Consider the following 18,411-nt stretch of genomic DNA (forward strand, 5'->3'; position numbering starts at 1 on the left):
CAAGGAGACCCTATTTAAAGTGACTATGTTGGCGTTCCAAAGGAACACTACTGTAGAACCTTTAGAATCTTGCAAAGTAGTTAAATTATAAAGTTTCATTTTCTGGTTGTGTGATTTGTTTATATCAAAAACTTAAAGGGATACCTCCCGCCCAAAATCGCCCCTGGAGCTACACGGAATCGCACTCTGATGCAGAAAAGATTGAATAACAAGTCGCGTAAGGCGAAAATACAATATTTAGTCAAGTAGCTGTCGAACTCACAGAATGAAACTGAACGCAATGCCATTTTTCAGCAAGACCGTATACTCGTAGCATCGTCAGTCCACCGCTCATGGCAAAGGCAGTGAAATTGACAAGAAGAGCGGGGTAGTAGTTGCACTAAGAAGGATAGCACGCTTTTCTGTACCTCTCTTTGTTTTAACTTTCTGAGCGTGGTTTTAATCCAAACATATCATATCTATATGTTTTTAGAATCAGGAACCGACAAGGAATAAGATAAAAGTGTTTTTAAATTGATTTGGACAATTTAATTTTGATAATAATTTTTATATATTTAATTTTCAGAGCTTGTTTTTAATCCGAATATAACATATTTATATGTTTTTGGAATCAGCAAATGATGGAGAATAAGTTAAACGTAAATTTGGATCGTTTTATAAATTTTTATTTTTTGTTACAATTTTCAGATTTTTAATGACCAAAGTCATTAATTAATTTTTAAGCCACCAAGCTGAAATGCAATACCGAAGTCCGGGCTTCGTCGAAGATTACTTGACCAAAATTTCAACCAATTTGGTTGAAAAATGAGGGCGTGACAGTGCCGCCTCAACTTTCACGAAAAGCCGGATATGACGTCATCAAAGACATTTATCCAAAAAATGAAAAAATCGTATGGGGATTTCATACCCAGGAACTCTCATGTCAAATTTCATAAAGATCGGTCCAGTAGTTTAGTCTGAATCGCTCTACACACACACACAGACACACACACACACACACACACACACACGCACACACACACGCACACACACACGCACATACACCACGACCCTCGTTTCGATTCCCCCTCGATGTTAAAATATTTAGTCAAAACTTGACTAAATATAAAAAGAACAGTTCCCCCATTTACATTGATTAAATCAATTAGTATAGTAATGGAGCATTTTCGAGTTTATCATTGCAGGTGTGTCTTACTTACAACGAGTGTCCCTTGGACTTCAGGAAACCTATTCAAAATGTCGCTTTAAATAACATATATATAGAGAATACTACATGGCTTGCTGTGTCGTACCAGATTTACACGAGTTGCTTTGTTAAATATTGAGCTGCAAACGAAAGCGAGCTTTTCAATATTTGAGAAAGCAACGAGTGTCAATCTGACACGACACAGCAAGCCATGTAGAGGGCCCCAAAGGGGGGGGGGGGGGGGGGGGGGGGGGTATCATCACGATCACGGGAAGGGAAATTTTAGCTTTCACGATCACAGTTACCTTGATTTTTGTTTTCACGATCACAAACACCTTGACCAATAGAGGATCATAGAGTGATACAGCTGTGAAAAATGTACGTTGAAAATAAAATGCTTTGCAATAATGCCCATCACGATCACGAAAACAAATGACGATCCCGATCACGAGACTTGATTTTTTTGTCATCACGGATCACGGGCAAAGTCCCATCACGATCACAGAAATGGAAATTTCGGCAATCACGGTCACAGAAAGGTCAAAAAACGCCAATCACGATCACGATTTTAAGCCCTTTGGGGCCCTCCATGTAGTATTCTGTTTATCCTATATACTGTACTTGTGTGACTTCTGCTTTAAATGTTCCGGAGTAGACGCGTCCAAATTGAAGACGCTTCTTTTGGAACCTCTATCTCTCCAAAAGTCTCGTGCAATCTATGACGTCAAAGCAAAGAAACGTCACTCTTAAAAACGTAGCGTGACGTGTTAGTTCTAAACTTCTTTCAGGGTAAACATCAGGCGCAAAAGTGTTTTTATAATGACGTTTGTCTCGGTGATTCTGGCATCAAGAGAAGTGGAAAATCAGGTCCCTGCCAGACCTCATTTACATGATACACACACGTGTTATTTGAACGATATCGTTATCTCATGAGTGGTATCACTCACGTATGTAGGATACATCTATTATGACCCTGTTCCTAGACTTTGTTCTTTTTTAAGTATAACAGTATTTGCTGTCTATCTTCATCTTTACTGATTTTCTTCTTTCTCTTCCCGTCATTTCTTCTTTTTATATTTAGTCAAGTTTTGACTAAATATTTTAACATCGAGGGGGAATCGAAACGAGGGTCGTGGTGTGTGTGTGTGTGTGTGTCTGTGTGTCTGTGTGTGTGTGTGTGTGTGTGTAGAGCGATTCAGACTAAACTACTGGACCGATCTTTATGAAATTTGACATGAGAGTTCCTGGGTATGAAATCCCCGAACGTTTTTTTTCATTTTTTGGATAAATGTCTTGATGACGTCATATCCGGCTTTTCGTGAAAGTTGAGGCGGCACTGTCACGCCCTCATTTTTCAACCAAATTGGTTGAAATTTTGGTCAAGTAATCTTCGACAAAGCCCGGACTTCGGTATTGCATTTCAGCTTGGTGGCTTAAAAATTAATTAATGACTTTGGTCATTAAAAATCTGAAAATTGTAAAAAAAAAATAAAAATTTATAAAACGATCCAAATTTACGTTTATCTTATTCTCCATCATTTGCTGATTCCAAAAACATATAAATATGTTATATTCGGATTAAAAACAAGCTCTGAAAATTAAATATATAAAAATTATTATCAAAATTAAATTGTCGAAATCAATTTAAAAACACTTTCATCTTATTCCTTGTCGGTTCCTGATTCCAAAAACATATAGATGTGATATGTTTGGATTAAAAACACGCTCAGAAAGTTAAAACAAAGAGAGGTACAGAAAAGCGTGCTATCCTTCTTAGCGCAACTACTACCCCGCTCTTCTTGTCAATTTCACTGCCTTTGCCATGAGCGGTGGACTGACGATGCTACGAGTATACGGTCTTGCTGAAAAATGGCATTGCGTTCAGTTTCATTCTGTGAGTTCGACAGCTACTTGACTAAATATTGTATTTTCGCCTTACGCGACTTGTTTAGTATTTTAGCTGACGAAGACATACGTCGAAACCGATCCTATTATTCGTGTTTTTATTCTTCGTGTTTGGTGAGTATATGTTCATTGTTATCTTGTTATTATGATTTTTGTTCTGTTTGTTGCAGAAATGGAGGCTTAGAAAAGACTTGGACGATGGCTGGGGAGACACGTCTACGTGTCAGCCGACTCGCATCGCACTCCACACGACTCCTGTAAAGAAATTCAGTGTATGCACGTGCTGCTCGCGAGAATTGGAATGAGAGAAATACAGTCCTTGCACCACAGCAACAGTCAGGCAGAGAAACACCCCTGGTCATTTTGGTGAAACACCTTTGGTCGTCTTGAGGAAAAGTCAAATACCCCTGATCATCTTAAATGTAGGTAGGACACGTTCTTCGTCTTGAGAGCGTGTCGGACACCCCTTGTCTTCTTGGAAATATCCAGTGCGGTTATAAAAATACATACATTTAGACAAGTAGGACCACCTTTGGTGCAAGTTCATGTGGAAGTCTGAAGGGGGGAACAGCAGTTGTGTCACATTACTAATTGTTTAGTCACTTTCTATCTGTCAGTGAGGTGGCGTGTGCACAATCTAGGTTAAAAACTGTGGAAAATGTGTTCGTTCGTTTTTGTTTGACTGCCATACTGGTGCAGTAGGACATCTTACCTTGACGTTCCTCAGAACATTTCAAGTACGCCTGAAGTGCATTGCAAGCGAAAACTCTAAATCAGTGTTTTGTTCTCCTGTATGTCGGGTGCTGGCTTCTTTTTCGCTTTTCGTTCACGTACAGTTGTAATTGGCCTAGAACACAGCATTTGACAACAGAATTTGTACAGACAATTCCATTAGTCTTCAGAATTATCATCTTCGCCAGCTTGACTGATGTTCAGAAATGTTCAGCCGATGAGTAGTTCTGGGTGTGCTGTGGGCAAAAGTTGTGTACACCGCCTTCAAACTGAAAATAAAACCGCTGAGATTTATACATTGCATTCGATCATATTTCTGTGAACGACCAAGTGAACTGTGAAGTTGAACTCACTGTCTGCGTTGTTTAGATAGTTATTGTGTTATTGTTAATCTCAAGAGAAATCCAAGAACCTCTGTAAGTGATTTTTCAATCCTTTGAAATCCGTTGATCCGCAGCTTTTGCCTGCATTCATGGAAATCCGGTTTTTGTCGTATTGTGTTGCATCAAATTATTATCCACATTGAGTTGCCTTTGGTCCGTCGAATGTCGACTCCGTAACAAAACTACCTCTGAAGAGATTCTCAACCAGCTACCTTCACTGTACACCGTGCCTTCATTTTGACCTTGACTTTGACCTTGACCGTCATCATGAAGACCTTGACCCGTTACGTGGTGGCCGCGGCCGTGGTGGTGACCTTTCTGGTGGCGCTGAAAGTTCTCATTATGGTTCCTCCTGAAAATGACAAAGATCCTTACAGTGAACGGCACAATGAGGTGAGTAATTAACTCTTCTGTTTGTTTGCACGACTATTTTCATAGTTATATTTTCTTGTCTTGTTTATGAACAGTATTAAAAAAAAAAACCAGCCTGGCTGCTGTCTGCGCAGAGTGGGAATGACTTTGATAATTTTATATCCGGCTTTAAAGTAAAGTTGAGACGGCACTATGGGGACCGCAGTTTTTGGCTCACGTAAGTGTAGCCTATGCGATGCTAACTTTTGTCTGTCTGTGCGTGCGTGCGTGCGTGCGTGCGTATGTATGCGTGCGGGGATATAGCTCAGTTGGTAGCGCGCTGGATTTGTATTCAGTTGGCCGCTGTCAGCGCGAGTTCGATCCCAGGTTCGGCGGAAATTTATTTCACAGAGTCAACTTTGTGTGCAGACTCTCTTCGGTGTCCGAACCACCCCCCGTGTATACTACATTGGGTGTGCACGTTAAAGATCCCACGATTGACAAAAGGGTCTTTCCTGGCAAAATTGCTTAGGCACAGTTAATAATTGTCTACCATACCCGTGTGACTTGGAATAAGGCCGTGAAAGGTAAATATGCGCCGACATGGCTGCAATCTACTGGCCGTATAAAATTTCATCTCACACGGCATCACTGCAGAGCGCCTAGAACTGTACCCACGGAATATGCGCGATATAAGCTTCATTGATTGATTGATTGATTGTCTGTGGTAGAAACTTTAACATTTGACTGAACACCGAAATACTAATTTTACCTGGTTATTATTTAAGCAACAGCTTCAAAGTATTGAAGCAAGGATCAACATTTTGTCGGCACGTATGTAGTTAAAGTGTGTATCCAAAGAAAACGGGTGGTGGGGGGGTTTGGGGGGGTAAAAACAGGTGACTGGTTTGTGTCTGCGCGAGGAAGCGCTGTCGAAAGCGCAGTGTCGATCTGGCCATCCTGACAGTCGTGTCCCCGTAAGTAGGCTACAGACAGACAGATCTAGATCTAGTGTCTCGCACTCTTGCACCGTGTCACCTATGCTTACTGTGTGTGTGTATGTGACGGAGTGATTGAGTTTGTGTTACTGTTTGTCGATTTCTTACGTGAGTCTTGAAGGCTTCGCCTCTTGTTTTATTGGATAGACTGAAATGTTGGTCAAAGATTCTTTGCCCCAATCGGGACAATAGGATTGCTGTTCTGTCTGCTAGCTTAAAGGCAGAGTAAGCCTCCCGTAAACCATCACAGATACGGTCAGGCTTTTACACACAGTACAAACACCCTTTCATTTAAACACTCACCAATTGAGAACATCCTAGGTGCCCTCCGTAAAGAGCGAACAATTTTCAAAGAATTTATTTTTGCGTGGTTTATCTTACCCCTGAGCCATCGTGAACCCGTGTGAGCCAGTTTTCCTTTTTCACAATGCAGTCGTCAGTTAGTCATGAATGCGACTCGATGTGAGCTTATCTACAATAGCACGTTTTTTTATGCACGAAACAACGGCTGTGGTTCACAAGAACTCTAGCGATGGCTTTTGACTGTTGAGAGGAACGGCGATTTGCACTGATAAACCGTCGTCTGCTACGACCCTTGCGTGACCCTGCTTCCGGGCTTTTCTTTTTTTAAACTTTCACAACTTCGAATTGTTCTGATCTTGTCTTGATGAAAAACGAATTCTTTTGTGATTAAAGAATGTTTGTGTAACAAGCTGTCAATTTATTAATTAGATTTTAAAAGTTAGGTCTAGCGCAAAAACGAGGCGCCGTTGTTGTTAACGAACAAGTCTACGAAAATAAATTCTTTGAAAATGTCTCACGCTCGACAGAAAGCAGCCAGGATGTTCCCGTTCGGTGAGCGTTCAAATGGAAGTATGCTTGTACTGTATTTAGACGCTCGGGGAGCTTGTGATGGTTTACGGGAGGCATACTGTGCCTTTAAAAATCGTTTGCTAATCAAAATCGCTCGGACGACAAGCTTCGGTCAGCCTGGACATAGTCTTGGTGAAAACATCAAGTCGGTTTAGGCGGACATATATGGGCTTAATGTCTTAATATTGCTTAACATAACTTTTTTTCGCTCACGCGCAGCTTTTGTTCAGTCTGCCTTACTTTGAAAGTTAACTGTTTTATTTCTCAAGGACAAAGGTGTGTTGCTATGGGGACGTAGCAATGAGGACGGCCATGACGAACTGAGCAGCTTCGGAAACAACAACCCCCGGCTGACGGGGGAGATGGGGAGGGGGGTGATCCTCCCCCCGGGGGAGAAGACCCGCGGGGAGGAGGCGCTGAAGAAGTACAACGTCAACGTCTTGGCCAGCGACCTCATCTCCCTCAACAGAAAGATTCCGGACTCTAGGCCAGCGGGGTCAGTTCTTTATTCAGACATGTTGCAGAAGAGAGAGAGAGAGAGAGAGAGAGAGAGAGAGAGAGAGAGTGTGTGTGTGTGTGTGTGTGTGTGTGTGTGTGTGTGTGTGTGTGTGTGTGTGTGTGTTTCTGTGTCTGTGTGATTGCCTGTGTATGTAAGAATGAATGCGTACGTACGTGCGTGGGTGTGTGCGTGGGTGTGTGTGTGTATGTGTCAGTGTGTGTTAGTGTGTGCATGCGCGCGCGCGGGTGTGTGTGTGTGTGTGTGTGTGTGTGTGTGTGTGTGTGTGTGTGTGTGTGTGTGTGTGTGTGTGTGTGTTATTTTTAACTTTCACTATCATTCAAAGCGCTGTAAGTATCGTACCATGTATCATAACACGCATGCATTTGTGTGTACATCTGTTTATTCAGGTGTAAGAGTGTTCAGTACCCAGACAACCTTCCCGGCACAACCATCGTGATCCCGTTCCACAACGAGTGGCCCTCAGTACTGCTCAGGACCGTGTACAGCATCATCAACAGGACGCCCAAACAGCTGCTGGAGCAGATCATCCTCGTGGACGATGCCAGCGATCTCCGTGAGTTTTTGTCACGCGTATTTTGTTATTGTCTGTGTAATATATTCATATGCGAAAGATTGCTACTATTTGAACTGTTAAGTATTTCTACGACGTTTTTAGTTTGATTGGCGTATAGTTTATATGGAGTATTTATTTCATTTTCATTACTTTATTAACCCGTTGCTGAGAAATTCGGACACACACACATACCAGCATTTCCTGTCTCTTTTCAACATGACAGTTAAAATCAGACTTCTTTGTGATATTCAATGTATATGCCTGTTCTTGTGTTTTGCATCTCAGGTTGCATGTGTGTGTGTGTGTGTGTGTGTGTGTGTGTGTGTGTGTGTGTGTGTGTGTGTGTGTGTGTGTGTGTGTGTGTGTGTGTGTGTGTGTGTGCATCAGTGCGTCAGTGTGTGTTTCTGCCTGCCTTTGTGCAACATGTCTATGTCTGTGCAACATGTGTATGTCACAGTGCTATAGCTAGCTGGGATATTAGGCTACATTGGTCTGTCTGTCTGTCTGTCCGTTGTTCTGTCTGTTTGTCTGTTTGTCTGTCTGTCAGTGTCTGTCTGTCTGTCTACCCAGACAACCTTCCCGCAGCCATCGTGATCCCGTTCCACAAAGTGACGAGTCTGTCTGAGTGTCTGTCTGTGTGTGTATTTTTCTGTGTAAACGGTGTCTGTTTTGCTTGGCCTTATGCCTACATTGTCATCAACATACACATCTAATGAACTTAAATTGTCCAGATTACTGTTATGGAGGAGAAAAGCAAAACGATTGAAGTATGAAGGAGTCATAAAAACGAGCCATTTAGCCAACAAGGGAAACAACCACTAATATTTCTCTCTTTATCTTGACCAGATTTATCTCCCCTCGACCACACTCTTCTCGACGTCCGGAAACCCTGCAAATTTACAATAATCACTTGCGTTTTAATTTTGTTATCAGCATCTCTGAAGAAGGACTTGGATCATTTCATCAGTGAGCACTTCCCTGCCAACTTGGTGAAAATTGTGCGTCTGCCAGAGAGGGTGGGCCTGATCCGCGCGCGATTGGAGGGCTTCAGTCATGTGACTGCTGAGGTCGTGTCATTCTTTGACAGCCACATGGAGGTCAACACGGACTGGTATGTATTAAAAAATTCCCCTTTTTTTCAGAGTTTTTTTTTTCTCATACAAATCAATGTGCAGTGATTTACCAGCTGATTTACGCGGGAAGAAGGTACAGTTGAATCTGTCTGTAACGACCACCCAAGGGACCGACCAAAAGTGGTCGTTGAAGGCAGGTGGTCGCTTTGGAAAGGTGATAACATAGCAAATAAATCGTCAAGGATCGTTGTGGGTGCAGCAAGCCGTCGCGATATAACCTTCGTGGTTGAAAACGACGTTAAACACCAAATAAAGAAAGAAAGTAAAGAAAGGTGCAGCAAGGGTGTAATGGTCAGATGTTCTTTAGGCCTAAAAAAAAAATAGGTGTGGTTACGGTAACCCGACCTACCCTATTTTTTGGGGCCGACCCTATAACTTTTTATTACATTTGTCAAACAAAACACCCAAAAAAACAAGTAAACGAGTGCAGAAAACGCAATGAAAGCGAAAGCGCCCGGTTCGCACACTTATTTCCCTGTCAAGTAGGTTTAATTTGTACACACTAGAAAAAAAAGGGGAAAAAAAAAACTGATTGCCTACCTTCCTACCCTATTTTTTTTGGCTATGTTACCGTAACCACACCTATTGTTTTTTTTGGCCTGATCAAAAGGTGATCTCCGGACAGGTTTCATTGTAATTTGAACAACATTTCTGTTATTTCCTGAGATATATAGCCCTTTGAAAACAAATTCGTGATGTGCATCTTTTGTTTTGCTGTCACTGTTCTAACAAACTACATCTCGCATGCTCTTGACATTATTGTGTGGTCTCTGTTTCTGACAAGAGGATGAATGCTCCACTTGGGCACAAAGCATTATACACTCCAGGTGACTGCACACCTTACAAAACATTGTAAAACATGAAGCATACAGAATCTCTTTAGAAGAAGAAACACATTTGGAAGAAAATGTTATTGACTGATGATTATAATATTCACTTTCTTGGTATTTTTTTTTTCACAGGCTGCAACCATTGCTGGTGGAGATAGTGAGAGACAGACGCACGGTAGCCATGGGTCATCTGGACTACATTCTGCCCGATACCTTTGAGTACAGCTTCACTCCGGGCTACAGGACACGTTACGGCTTTGACTGGCGGCTTATTTTCTTTGAGACCTACTTCTTGAAGTCGCAGGAAAAAGGAAAAGATGTCACGGACCCCATACCGTGAGTCCATCAGCGTATAATCATTTGCACCCCCTGTAGCGTCAGTCCGGCTTTGTTTTTCCCTACTACGGCCCGGTCGACTTCCACCGTTAGCCATTTTGACGAGTCGAGATTTCTCTCCCCTATCCTGTCGCCAAGGCCGAAAATAGCCTTCAGACGCAAAACCGCGTCACCATTTATGTTTATTCATGAGAATGAGGTATCCTACCAAGCCATTGGCTGCTATTTTTGTGTCAGCAGTGACATCGCACTTCTGGAAAATCCCGGAACGGTGAAGACGGGTAAACCCGTCTTAAGGCGCTGCGGCTGCACAAGCGCAGGACGGGTATACCCGTCCTAAGGCAGGCAAGTGGTTAAAACAATAAAATAAAATAAAATCCCAGGAGACCATTTTTGGCATCTGTTGGATGCTGCATGATTTTCCTCTAGCATGTTTCTTGAGTTAATATTAAACGATCTAAACAATTTCTTGACGTGCGTTTTTTGATCAGATTTAGTTTCCACAGGCTTGAAGAACCTCTATTTTCTGTGGGTCTAATAAAAAGGCTGGTCTTCTCATCCATTATTCTGAATTTTATATTCCAGCTGTCAAAGTGCCCTTGGGGTTCCAAAAAAACCCTCAGAATCTTGCTTTGCTTTTGGAGTAATGGCACTGTTCTGGAGGACTCGGGTTATATATAGTAAGGGGACAAAGAGGCTTCATCGTACTGTGACACTTCCCTTTGGAGACCCGGGGGCCTCCCCAATTTAAGACTTCCGTCCGTCAAAGACCTTGTTTGTTTTTGCTGCGGATTTTCTGTTCATGACCTTTGTAAATTGACGTCCATTTTAAGACTCCCTCTTTTTTCACACCTGATTTCCTCGCCTTTTGTTTAGCTCTTAAAAGGGGCCTTGTCCACTGTATACCCTGAAAGGAGAATTTTCTGATAAACGCAGACATGAAATTGTTGATCAGATCATCACTCAGACATTTTGAACTTCGATTTTACAATGCGCACACGTGTTCCAGTGGCGTTGTAATGGTTGGCCCAGGGTTCGCAGTCAACGCAGACTACTTCCGAGAAATGGGCACGTACGATGAAGGTATGAAGATCTGGGGCGGCGAAAACCTGGAGCTGGCTTGGCGAATATGGATGTGCGGGGGTCGCCTTGTACACATGGCTTGCTCCAAACTGGGACACATCGCTCGACCGCAGCCCTACTCGTTCCCTGAGGGTCGCTACGAAACGGAGATCCATAACTACAAGCGAGCCATTGAGGTCTGGATGGGACCTTACAAGAAGCTTGTGTATGAGCATCATCCGAAAATGAAGGTGATTGAATGATGGCAAGATCCAAATTTAGCCCTCAATGATGGTAATACATGTATCCCAATTTAACCCCGTGTGAGGTTCACCGTCATACTGAATGATGAAATGTTGACTCGTCTTTCAGTATTATGACGTCACTTGCATGGGAATAATTCTGGAGTATATGCCGCAGTGATTGCAGATGTTTGTGAGACGGAAGGGGTCAGTCAAGAGCGTTTAGTATTTGCCATGGTCTATGATAAAATGTATTTTCATTCGACAGAAGTGTAAAGACACTTGAACTTTAACTGTTAATAATGTGTTGGTCATATGACTTCTTTTACCAGACAACACATTTATGTGCATGCGCTTCTGTGTGTGAGTGACTGCGTGCATGTGTTTGTGTGATTTGATTTGTATGTTAGTGTCAGACTCTTCCATTGCATTTGTGTGTGTGTGTGTGTGTGTGTGTGTGTGTGTGTGTGTGTGTGTGTGTGTGTGTGTGTGTGTGTGTAAATATGCGTGTGTATGTGTGCGTGCGTGCGTGCGTGTGCCTATGCCTGTGTGTGTGTTTGTCTGTCTGTCTGTCTGTCTGTCTGTCTGTTGCCCTGTCTGCCTGTCTGTATGTCCAAGACTGTTCGCAGGTTATTTCTAATACAGCAGACTGGATCGATACTAAACAAGCTCATTTGACGGTGGTTGCAAACACGCTTCTTTTTCATAATACAGGAGTTGGATGCCGGAGATCTAACTGAACGCTTAGCCCTGAAAAACAGACTTCAGTGTAATGACTTCACCTGGTTCTTGAAAAATGTCTGGCCTGAGCTCTATCCTTATGGCGACAACGCTACACACTGGGGCGGGGTAAGTGAACTGTGTGTGCGTCTGTCTGTCTGTCTGTCTGTCTGTGACCATGCTTTGGTGATATGAGTAAACTGTGTGTGTAAGTTTGGATGTCTGTTTGTCTGTCAGTGGTAAGGCGGCATATCACCCCAGGGCATTGTCAGTAAACTCTGTCTGTCTGTCTGTCTGTCTGTCTGTCTATCTGTCTGTTTTTGGTTACCGGGTTGGTCATTTGGCTGTCTTGCTGGCAGTCTATTTATGACTGTTTGACCGGAAAGACCGTCCTAGTGCCAATACATGTAACACTTGTTTGAAAGGGAAGAAAGAAACAAACAAATATATGCCTTCTGGAGACCCCTTGTGTTTTCCACTTTATAGCCATCATACTTATAGTGTCTTTGGAGCCAAACAGCTAACACCCAACACCAAATTCTGATCACACTAGACAATAAGAAGTTTTCAAAATGGCAAACCATCAAACCCATGGCAGTATAACATTGTTTGCTTGTCAGATTATATGGTCCAGGGACTACGCTTATACATGTAGCTTTATGATCAGTTGTTTGCTTGTCAGATTATGGTCAAGGGACGACGGGCGCAGTGGCATAGTGGATAAGACATCGGCCTCTTGATCGGAAGGTCGTGAGTTCAAATCCCGGCCCCTTCCACCTGGTGGGCTAAGGGTGTAGATTTGTTCCGATCTCCCAGGTCAACTTATGTGCCTTATCCCCATAAGTGCATGTGTACACGCAAGCACAAGACCAAGTGCACACAGAAAAGATCCTGAATGTCGGGGTAAATACGGTCATACACGTAAAAATCCACTCGTGCAAAAACATGAGTGAACAAAAAAGAAGGTCAAGGGAGCTATTATAGCTTTATGATCAATTGTTTGCTTTGGAACAGGTGAAGAACCAGAAGGAAGAACTCTGTTTGGACAACAATCAGTACCTGTTCCTGGGCCCTGAAAAGCTTGCTGTCAAGGACTGTGATTATGAGCCAGAAACACAGGTAACACTAACACCACATTTCCGAAGTTGGGATCGAGAGAGGATCAAGAGAAACATAAATGAGAGAAGGGGGGGTGGGGGGTGGGGGGGGGAATGAATAGTAAAGGTAAAAAGATAAAGAGGCGAGGAGAAAAGGCTATAGTTCTGCTAATGGCATGATGACACATCATCATAAATTATGATCGATGGGAAGTGAGAGAGAGTAACGACAGAATCACATAGAGAGGAGAGAGGGGAATTAAAGCAGAAAGGCGAAGAAGAGAAAGAGGGGGAGGGGGTACAGGATTAAATAGACTGGAATGGGATGAAGGCCTGGTATTTCCATGCAGCACGTATTCGATGTTGACAAAAAATGAAGGGAACGTTTTGAGAGCTAAGAATTTCAATTTGTTTTCAACAACTTTTTTCTGCACCTAAAACTTCTCCTCATTTGACAAGTATGATTTTTCCATTGCATACTAATTACAGGGTTTTATTAGGGACAGAAGAAATATTTGATAACCGAAAAAAGACGCCTATCTTGACCAGAATTTCAGTCCTCAGGCATAATTTCATCTGCCGTAATAGCTAGTTTCTCATCAATTGATAGACCCTTATTTCACATCTTTTGATTATGCAGATCCAGTTTTGCATTAACATTTGATCAACCTTTTCGCTGCAAAAACAAAAGAAGAAAGACATACAAAATAAATAAAAATTAGTTCAGTTGAGCAATCTCAACTTTTGTTTTAATGCTTTCTCATTGCAAAGTTTGATTAACTTTTTGCTGAATTTAGAGGTTTTGTTCCAAAAACTAATCTCAAATATTTATTTCTATTTCCTTCTGATTGCAGAGCTTTTCACTGACAATTGACCACAAGCTGAGGTCAGTGCTGCAGTGTGTGGGGGTACAGGAGGAGGGGGCGGATATGGTACCTGTATTAATTACCTGCCATGACGAGCCTTTCCACACCTGGACATATACCATGGTAAGGAAAACTAGACAAGGATGAGAATTTGTGACTCGATCATGTAATAACTCATTGTCTCCCAGGTGCACACTCATATGGCTCTATCTGACTTAGTACGGATATATATATCCGTACACACAGTCACTTCAGTCGCTCCCTGTAACGTCGATCTAATGCATGCATTCCAGCGTGTTGATACACAGTTTCTACACAGTTACTACAATTCTGAGTGACCTGCTGCAGCACAGCTGGTCTCGGCTAAAAATAACTTAGGTGGGGTAGAAAGTGTTAAACACTGTCTTGTGGTCTTTCCTCTTACTTATATTTGTTTGTTAATTAATTCCTTTGTCCTTTGCTATTTCTCTATCTGTGTGCTTTCTTCTTGAAAGTTTGGCGTTTATGGCCACAGGCGTGACAATCATTCGATCATTAACGTAAACATTCCTTCTCATGAAAATTGTTCCCACCCAGCATTGTTTTCATGACCATTAATTCCAGAGAAGGAAAAAACGTGTAGGTAATTATAAGACCTACATGTGATTCACATGGGTCATGAACATGTAAAAGTGACTATATGCATTAATTCCCTCAATTACTCCCCTTTTCCTTTGGGGCCGCAGCAAACGCCATACCACTGCAAGGCTAGCTAGCCTTGACTGCAAACATGCTACAGGGCTAACCTTGCAGTGCGGCACCATTTAAGGCAAACAAAATGTCATCAGGGAAGACTCGAATTCACACCTTGAGAGTGAAACGCCTTATCTGTATGGTTTAACACTTGGGACAAGTGTTCTTTAACTACTGTTATAGCGATTTATGCCGGTAGATTTACCGGTGCTTGTCATTGCAAAAAAGTCAGTTTACTTTGTACAAGTGTAGTGTGTATATGTCTCTGTCGATTTTAAACACAACACTAAGTGAGTTCTCTTATTTACGTTGGGTTGTGACAGTTGCACTTATATACATATTATGGTATAGTCTTTCTGTTGCTTTCCTTCCCCAAAAAGAAGGGGATAGGATGTGTCTATGGGCGGGGATGTAGCTCAGTCGGTAGCGCGCTGGATTTGTATCCAGTTGGCCGCTGTCAGCGTGAGTTCGTCCCCACGTTCGGCGAGAGATTTATTTCTCAGAGTCAACTTTGTGTGCAGACTCTCCTCGGTGTCCGAACACCCCTGTGTGTACACGCAAGCACAAGACCAAGTGCGCACGAAAAAGATCCTGTAATCCATGTCAGAGTTCGGTGGGTTATAGAAACACGAAAATACCCAGCATGCTTCCTCCGAAAACGGCGTATGGCTGCCTAAATGGCGGGGTAAAAAAACGGTCATACACGTAAAATTCCACTCGTGCAAAAAAAAACACGAGTGTACGTGGGAGTTTCAGCCCACGAACAAAGAAGAAGAAGAAGAAGAAGGATGTGCCTATAATGCTTCTCTCATCCTCCACTTTCTCTCCCTCCACTTCATCTTCTCCTGTCTTCCTCTTCCTTCATTTCCTCTTTTTTTCTGTCAATTGTTCTTTTTCTCGGTATTGTCCTGTTGAAATCTCTCCACTTTCCGCCATCCATGTGTTTCCTTTGGCCTAGCTTGCTTCTGTGGTTCATTTTCTTGTCATTTCTGTAACAATGAACTGTAATTTACACTTGACAGAAAGAAGGTGAACACATCACATGGACGTATACAGAGGTATGAAGGGAGTTTTAGCATGTGAAACCTGCTTTTGCTTTTTTATTCACCCCCCATTTGTTTGCAGGTAGTTATGCAATGCATGCTTTGGGCATTTTTGGGCATGTGATTTAGCTTTTTTTCAAAATCATTCCATCATTTGATTATTTTATAGGCGCGTAGAACTATTTAAAGGATTTGTGCCATGGAAGCATCCTCATTATTATTGTGACAGGGTGACGCAGTACAGTCCCCCTTTCACAGCAGCTGCTCGATCAGCACTGATGGAGTTGTCTGCCAGCCTTGAACATGAGCTAGCTATATTAATAATAGATATATACGTGTCTGACTGCATCGGTTACACAGTACATGTGTCGGATGTAGAGAGCTGTTTGTGATGGGGTCCAGCTGCTGTTGTCTCCTGGTACGCTCTTGCGAACCTCAATGTGTTCACACAGCAGTTTATATTCGGCTACTTGTATTTGTTTAGCCCGAACTCGCTCCTATGTTTGAGTATGGCTTAAATTTGACTCCAAAGGTAATTTGAGTGTATCTTGCACTTGGTAACATTGTTTTTTGTTATTCATTTATTTTACATGTACAGTACATGTATGTCAAATTATGGCTTTCCTTTATTCCCATGCATTTTTTTCTTTTGTTATATTTTGATTATTCATGCTTTTGCAGGCAGAAAAGCATCACAAACTCATAAACTATGCAGCTGCTTCAAATGATATTGTATTTTATACAGCATTTGGCAGTAGGATGTTTCTTTGGATTGGTTGCTTGTTTTGTTGTTGCTTAATTGGTGTTTCGCACAAAACATCAGATAGGACGAAGTTGAAACAAAGGTGTTTTGGAAGATGAACAGGACAATTAATCTGGGAAAATGCATGATGTGCATCAATATATCCCATGACCTCCCTTCTTTGTCTCTGTTACTTCAGTATGGGTATATATGTTGTATTTTTATAGCTCAATAAATACATCATGGACTCCAAAAAATATATGATAGTGCAGATTCCGATTTGGGCAAAGGACTACTTTCCTCCCGACCTTTGACCTCGCGCCGAACAATGTGACACATTTGTATGAAGTTCTAAAATCGTATTGCACGGCTCAGAAAACCATATCAGTTGCACGCAAAAATGAATATCAGAACTGATCTGATGTATGAGATGCAATAACTTGAATAAGCAAAAGTTTCTTTCATTATGAAAGCAATGCAGGTCGAAAAAAACGAACATTCAACTTACAAGATAACCAGATGCTAGCGAACCAAAACAAAAACACGAGTACCCTCCCCTTGCATCGTTAGCAGACGACTTTTGAGAATCTGTCGGTAGTGTGTTATGGTGTGCGCCTTCAGCTATCAAACATCGGCTGTTTCACGTGTTTTGCGAGCAAGTCTACTCTTTTGCCTGGCTCTGCAGTAAGTCCACATATTTTTCCGTAATCCAGTCATATTCCTTGAAAATGCAATCAATCGGCGGTGACAGACGTGTCGGTCGCGTTTTCCTCACCGCACCCATACCAGTTTAAGTTCATCCATGCAAACACACTCGCAAAACAGTTTATCACGTAGATACATTTCAAATAGGGAGCAAATGGTTAAATCTAAACCTACATATTTGTTCCCTAAAATTTGCTTCTCTGTCAATAAGCCTAATTACACACGTTCGAGAAAAACAACGTGGAATCGATTCTGAATCGAGTAAGCCAAATGGGTACCGCCCAAACCCGTTTCGCCGTGCCGACCTGAAACGCAAAACAAAAGAATTGTGCGCTTCAACTAAATTAATTTCTATTCGACTTCATTATTTTCTTGCAACTTATGAACCTTTACTTAAAGCTTTTAAATGGTCTGAAAGTAGTGTTACCGCGTACTTATCGATGCACTCATTCGTTTTATTTTTTCAGCGACGGTCACTTAGTTTAAGGTTGCAAAAGGGCTAAGTCTCGCTGGCAACAGTTTTACCCTGCACAGATCGCAACAGTGCCGCTAGTAGTCTACACTTTGTGTTTGATGGTAGAATGGGATATACAGATTACAACACTCGTGGTTTTTTATATGGCTTGTATTTCAGTCAAGACCCAGCGGGAATATCAATCGAGAGCCACTCGCCAGAGGCTCGTGTCTCCCGATGATATTCATCCGCTGGGTCTTGACTGAAATACAAGCCATATAAAAAACCACTCGTGTTGTAACCTATACATATACAAGAATGTCAGCATTGAGTGCATTTGTTGGCTTGCTCGGTTGTGTTGCTTTTATTGTGTTTCTTGCTTGTTTTCATTTTGGCTTTTTAATTGTTTGTTTTGTTTTGACTTTGGGAGGGACAGAATTTCATTTTATTTGTTTCTTACCACTGTTGAAATATACTTTATTCATTCGTTTATTCATTCGTTGAGGAACGAACCTGCAGACAAGAACTTTGTTGACCGCTATAGTCCTCATTTATATAAATTCTGCATGCTACGCATGTTTCATTCCTGGTGTACTACTTAAACATTATGTGGTATTGGAAGCGCTGTTGCTGTATTGTTTGCAATACACTCCCCTCCCTTAATGTACCTATCATTCTTGCTTTTTAGACAAATTCAGCACAACAGGTAAAAGGTATATGCCGCTTTTCAGAACAAGTTTGTGCGCTTTGGGAGCTTATCTAATGATCGTAGTGCATTTTGGTACTCTTTTGACTTTGGTTGCATGCAGCTTAATTAACATATATAATATATGTTGTTATTCTGTTACTTTCTTTGGTTTGTTTGTTGGTTGGTTGGTTGGTTTCAGTTGGCTTTTTTCACCTTTTGTTTATGATTGACATTCCCGAATTAACCCATTGATTCTATGG

General features: G+C 41.9%; 2 protein-coding genes across 4 annotated transcripts in view; both read left to right on the top strand.

The window, feature by feature from the left end:
* LOC138981417 (peptidyl-prolyl cis-trans isomerase slr1251-like) overlaps positions 1 to 18,411 on the top strand; it is a 167,059-nt gene that overhangs the window by 107,706 nt on the left and 40,942 nt on the right. The window lies entirely within an intron of this gene.
* LOC138981373 (polypeptide N-acetylgalactosaminyltransferase 13-like) overlaps positions 1 to 18,411 on the top strand; it is a 76,804-nt gene that overhangs the window by 52,567 nt on the left and 5,826 nt on the right. For 2 of the 3 annotated variants that reach the window (XM_070354268.1, XM_070354278.1), the window contains 10 exons: positions 3,262 to 4,599; positions 6,698 to 6,924; positions 7,335 to 7,501; positions 8,435 to 8,612; positions 9,597 to 9,800; positions 10,810 to 11,113; positions 11,819 to 11,953; positions 12,839 to 12,943; positions 13,776 to 13,910; positions 15,542 to 15,577. In XM_070354268.1, coding sequence (XP_070210369.1) covers positions 4,474 to 4,599; positions 6,698 to 6,924; positions 7,335 to 7,501; positions 8,435 to 8,612; positions 9,597 to 9,800; positions 10,810 to 11,113; positions 11,819 to 11,953; positions 12,839 to 12,943; positions 13,776 to 13,910; positions 15,542 to 15,577 — 1,617 coding nt within the window. In that variant the 5' untranslated portion in view covers positions 3,262 to 4,473. The remainder of the gene's footprint in view (positions 1 to 3,261; positions 4,600 to 6,697; positions 6,925 to 7,334; positions 7,502 to 8,434; positions 8,613 to 9,596; positions 9,801 to 10,809; positions 11,114 to 11,818; positions 11,954 to 12,838; positions 12,944 to 13,775; positions 13,911 to 15,541; positions 15,578 to 18,411) is intronic. The other variant, XM_070354286.1, reaches the window with a different exon arrangement.

This window comes from Littorina saxatilis, linkage group LG1 (assembly GCF_037325665.1).
Source record: "Littorina saxatilis isolate snail1 linkage group LG1, US_GU_Lsax_2.0, whole genome shotgun sequence".
Lineage (NCBI taxonomy): Eukaryota > Metazoa > Mollusca > Gastropoda > Littorinimorpha > Littorinidae > Littorina > Littorina saxatilis.